Source organism: Chiloscyllium plagiosum, chromosome 12 (assembly GCF_004010195.1).
Source record: "Chiloscyllium plagiosum isolate BGI_BamShark_2017 chromosome 12, ASM401019v2, whole genome shotgun sequence".
NCBI lineage: Eukaryota > Metazoa > Chordata > Chondrichthyes > Orectolobiformes > Hemiscylliidae > Chiloscyllium > Chiloscyllium plagiosum.
This window is the reverse complement of record NC_057721.1, coordinates 85,999,515-86,002,203: the sequence shown is the minus strand read 5'-3', so window position 1 is coordinate 86,002,203 and position 2,689 is coordinate 85,999,515. Positions and strand designations below refer to the sequence as shown.

Genomic DNA, 2,689 nt, shown 5'->3' with positions numbered 1-2,689 from the left:
AAAGCCCTAGCTCACTCAACCTCTCTTCATAAGACAAGCCCTCCAATCCAGTCAGCATCCTGGTAATTTGCACCCTCTCAAAAGCGTCTACCTCCATCCTGTAATGAGGCAACCGGAGCTGGATACAATATGCCAGGTGTGGTTTAATCAGGGTTTTATAGAGCTGCAGCAAAACCTTGCAGTTTTTAAACTCAATCCCCCTATTAATGAAAGCCAAAACACCATACGTCTTCTTAACAACTCTATCAACTTGGGTGGCAACTTTGAGACATCTATGTACATAGACTTCAAAATCCCTCTGTTCCTCCACGCTGCCAAGAATCCTATCTTTAACCGTGTAGTCAGCATTCAAATTTGACCTTCCAAAATGAATCTCTTCACATTTATCCCATTTGAACGCTATCTGTCACTTCTCAGCCCAGCTCTGCATCCTGTCGATGTCTTGTTGTAGCCTGCAACAGCCCTCGACACTATCTACAACATCACAGGCCTTTGTATCATCGGCAAACTTACTAACCCACCCTTCCACCTCTTCATCCAAGTCATTTATGAGCCTACTTATGCTCCAATTTCATATTTTGTATGTACTTTTGAATTCTGCATTTGTTCTCCTTTTGAGTAATACTTTGCATTTTATTCTTCCTGCCAAAGTGAGTGTCATAGAGCGATAGATCTTACAGCACGGAAACAGACCCTTTGGTCAAACCCGTCCATGCCAACCACATATCCTAAATTAATCTAGTCCCATTGGCCAGTATTCCTCTCAACCCTTCCTATTAATGTACCCATCCAGAGACCTTTTAAATGCTGCAATTGTACCAGCCTCAACCACTTCCTCTGGCAGCTCATTCCATACACGCACACTCTCTGCTTCAAAAAAGTTGCCCCTTAGGTCCCTTTTAAATCTTCCCCCCACTCATCTTAAACCTATGCCCTCTAGTTTTGGAGTCCCCCATTTTGGGAAAAAGATCAGTGGCCTGACAAATTTCCAGATTGGACTCTGTGTGTCAGAGTTTTGTCAACTCAGTATATTGGTATCCATTTGCAACATATGTGTCAACTTCACAACTTAGCTTCCTGCCTACTTTTATGTCAATTGCAAATGTAGCCCTTATGATTTGGCTCCTGTCATCTCAATGATTGTGATGTAAAATATAAAACGCTGAGACCCCAGCACAAGCTCCTGTCAAATCACTCAATTACATCAAAGCATTCGTGGTTCAAGGAGCAGCAGGTCAGGGTAGGTAGAGGTGGGCGTTGACAGCCTTGACTGTGACACCCATATCTCCAGCCTGGATCAAATTCACATTCTGAAAACAACCTTGTTTCAAGTTTCATTTTACTCTTTTGTATTAATTATTTAAACTGAAACCCTGATTTCTATTTTGTTTGAAATTTATTTAAATATTAACAAAAATAGTTGTGCAAACTCAAGATTAAAAGATCAAACTGCAATTATTGCATTTCTTCTGACTCTTTTGAGCAATTCACCAGTACCTGTGCCTTAAGAGTTTTCACAGTCACTGACAGGAAGCCATCTGCTCAGAAGGTCATATGGCTGTTTGAGGTTTCACTGCAAACGACTTGGTGCTATTCAAGAAACTGTGAGATGGCGGAGAGTAAGATTGAGTTTTCTGTGAAATGTTCCACTCAGCTAAAAAGCAGAAGTACATTCTCCTTGCTGGAGGCTGTTCTTTCTATGGGTTACCCAGAACACATAGCGTGAGTTATTATTTTAAATTTTTAAATAACCTGTATTAACAAATATCTGTATTTTTTAAGTTATGAAAATTTGTTTTCTTGACTTTTGGTTTCTCAAAATCAGACCTGTGAAAATTATTTAACAGCTGTTACTTTGGAACTGGTCAGTAAATTGTTCAATTGTTTAAGAATTTAGAGTTTAATGGGGGTAATGGATCAGAGAGCTCAGATTTTCATTAATCGGCAAAAAAGCCAGAGGTGAGATGGCTGGAGAGAATGGTTACTGTGCAGTGAGTTTCAGAACTAGGGCTCACCGTTTAAAAACAATGGTTTACCTGTTTAAAACAGAGATGAGGAAACAATTTTATGTCTCAGAGGGTTGAGAGTCTCCAGAATTCCTTCCCTCAAAAGGCAGTGGAGGCAGAATCTTTAAATATTTTTCAGGCAGAGACGGATAGATCCTTGATTCCCAAAGGAATGAAAAATTATTAGAGATATGCAGGAATGTAGAATTAAGCTGAAAACAGATCATCCGTGATCTTATTGAATGACAGAGTAGGTTTTACGGGTTGAGTGGATGGTTTGCGTTCTTTACTTAGAACATAGAACATAGAACAGTACAGCACAGAACAGGCCCTTCAGCCCACGATGTTGTGCCGACCATTGATCCTCATGTATGCACCCTCAAATTTCTGTGACCATATGCATGTCCAGCAGTCTCTTAAAAGTCCCCAACGACCTTGCTTCCACAACTGCTGCTGGCAACGCATTCCATGCTCTCACAACTCTCTGTGTAAAGAGCCCGCCTCACATCCCCTCTATACTTTCCTCCAACCAGCTTAAAACTATGACCCCTCGTGTTAGTCATTTCTGCCCTGGGAAATAGTCTCTGGCTATCGACTCTATCTACGCCTCTCATTACCTTGTATACCTCAATTAGGTCCCCTCTCTTCCTCCTTTTCTCCAATGAAAAAAGTCCGAGCTCAGT

General features: G+C 41.0%; 1 protein-coding gene across 1 annotated transcript in view; it reads left to right on the top strand.

Annotated features, from left to right (window-relative positions):
* Nucleotides 1-1,418: 1,418 nt before the first annotated feature.
* The window catches only part of LOC122555450 (ubiquitin-associated and SH3 domain-containing protein A-like), a 38,112-nt gene continuing 36,841 nt past the window's right edge, over nucleotides 1,419-2,689 (top strand). Inside the window, exon 1 of the mRNA XM_043701468.1 lies at nucleotides 1,419-1,722. Coding sequence (XP_043557403.1) covers nucleotides 1,610-1,722 — 113 coding nt within the window. The 5' untranslated portion in view covers nucleotides 1,419-1,609. The remainder of the gene's footprint in view (nucleotides 1,723-2,689) is intronic.